This window comes from Plectropomus leopardus, unplaced genomic scaffold (genome assembly GCF_008729295.1).
Source record: "Plectropomus leopardus isolate mb unplaced genomic scaffold, YSFRI_Pleo_2.0 unplaced_scaffold3781, whole genome shotgun sequence".
NCBI classification, from domain to species: Eukaryota; Metazoa; Chordata; class Actinopteri; order Perciformes; family Serranidae; genus Plectropomus; species Plectropomus leopardus.
Genome location: NW_024641361.1, coordinates 74 through 1561, shown reverse-complemented (window position 1 = coordinate 1561; position 1488 = coordinate 74). Strand labels below are relative to the sequence as shown.

At 47.8% G+C, this 1488-nt stretch overlaps 1 protein-coding gene across 1 annotated transcript; it reads left to right on the top strand.

Moving 5' to 3' along the window:
• Nucleotides 1-409: 409 nt before the first annotated feature.
• On the top strand, nucleotides 410-1134 carry LOC121938918 (homeobox even-skipped homolog protein 2-like; the record flags this gene model as incomplete). The annotated part of the gene is made up of 1 exon (XM_042482070.1): nucleotides 410-1134. A coding segment is annotated over exon 1 (501 nt), but the record flags the coding sequence as incomplete, so codon positions are not given.
• Between the last annotated feature and the right edge of the window lie 354 nt (nucleotides 1135-1488).

Below are 1488 nucleotides of genomic sequence, written 5' to 3'. Positions count from 1 at the left end.
AAAAAAAAGTAATGTTTGAGATATTTAAACTGAATTTTCTCTCAAATTTCCACACAGGTCTGCTGCTATTAAAGGGGCAGGATTTTTTACGTTTACAACATTTCTAGGACTTTAGGACATCTCTAGGATTTTAGGATGTTTCTTGGATTTTAAGACATTTCTAGGATTTTGGGACATTTTAGAATTTTAAGACATTTCTAGGATTTTAGGATGTTTCTAGGATTATTGGATTAAATATTTTAGCTTCCAGGATTTAAGGACGTTTACAAGATTTTAGGACATTACTGATTCAGAGCATTTCTACAATATTAAGACGTTTCTAGGATTTACGGACATTTCAAAGATTTTTATGATTCTAAGACACGGGGGCCAGTTTGGGGCCCTGGTACCGTAAAACCCTGAGTGCGGCCCTGCTGCTACCTTCACTGCCTGCTGGTGTAAATATTTCCACGAAAAGGGGGCTGGACGACCCCGACAACAGGCGGAGGAGCCAGAGAACATGTCCGGTGTTTGCGTCCGCGTTTCGGTGTTTTTCTCGGTGTGCTGCGTCTGAACAGAGTCGCTGCAGACTGAGTTCGTCGGTGGACCGGGAGTCCGTCCGTCGGTCGGTGTGAGGTCGGAGCAGAGGCGGGAATGGAGCGGAGCGAGGAGGACGAGAATGAGAGCAGCTCGTCCCAACAAACCAGCACGATGTGGAAACAGTTTCAAGCCCGCGCCAAGCCGCTGCTCAGCCCCAAGCTGGGCTCCAGAGACCCGGAGGACAAGAAGGACCGGGGCATGTGGATGTTCAAGAGGATGAAGAGGAAGGAACACGTCGTCCTGGACCGGGTCATCTCCTCCTCGCAGCCCGACCTGCTCTTCTCCTCCCAGGCGGAGGAGGCTCCGCTCTGCGGCAGAGGAGCGGCGGGGAGCGGCTCCGGGAGCGGCCGGGAGAGGCCGCCTGCGTCCTCCAAGAAGCCCACGGTGGCTTACCTGGTGCAGTCCCACCACAAGAGCTCCTCTCTCGGGTCCGCGTGTCTGGAGAGGCTGGCCGAGCCACCGGGAGGCGGCAGCGGAGGCGGCGGAGGCGGCGGCGAAGCGGCAACAGCTGCCGCAGCGGCAGAACCACAGCTGGAGAACCGGGAGGACCAGCCGGTGAGTCCTACCTGTTAAATATGATGTTTGATCTCATAGAATAACGCTTTTCTGCAGGAAACTTTCATAATTGATTATTTTTTCACATGCTGGTGATGTTTGGACACTTTTTAACTCAAGCTGAGTTCAGTATGTTTGCAGGAAATAGCCACAAACTAGAGAAATACATGTATTTTATTCATTATTTTGTTTTTATTCTATGGTTTATTTTACTGTATAGTTTTCTTTATTCATTTTTATATATTTCTTTATTTTATTTAATTTATTCAAAATTATTATACAGTATCACTTAAGAGAGAGTGAAGGTTTGGGGGGATAATTAATACAGCATATGGGAATATTATTTGCAAGTAT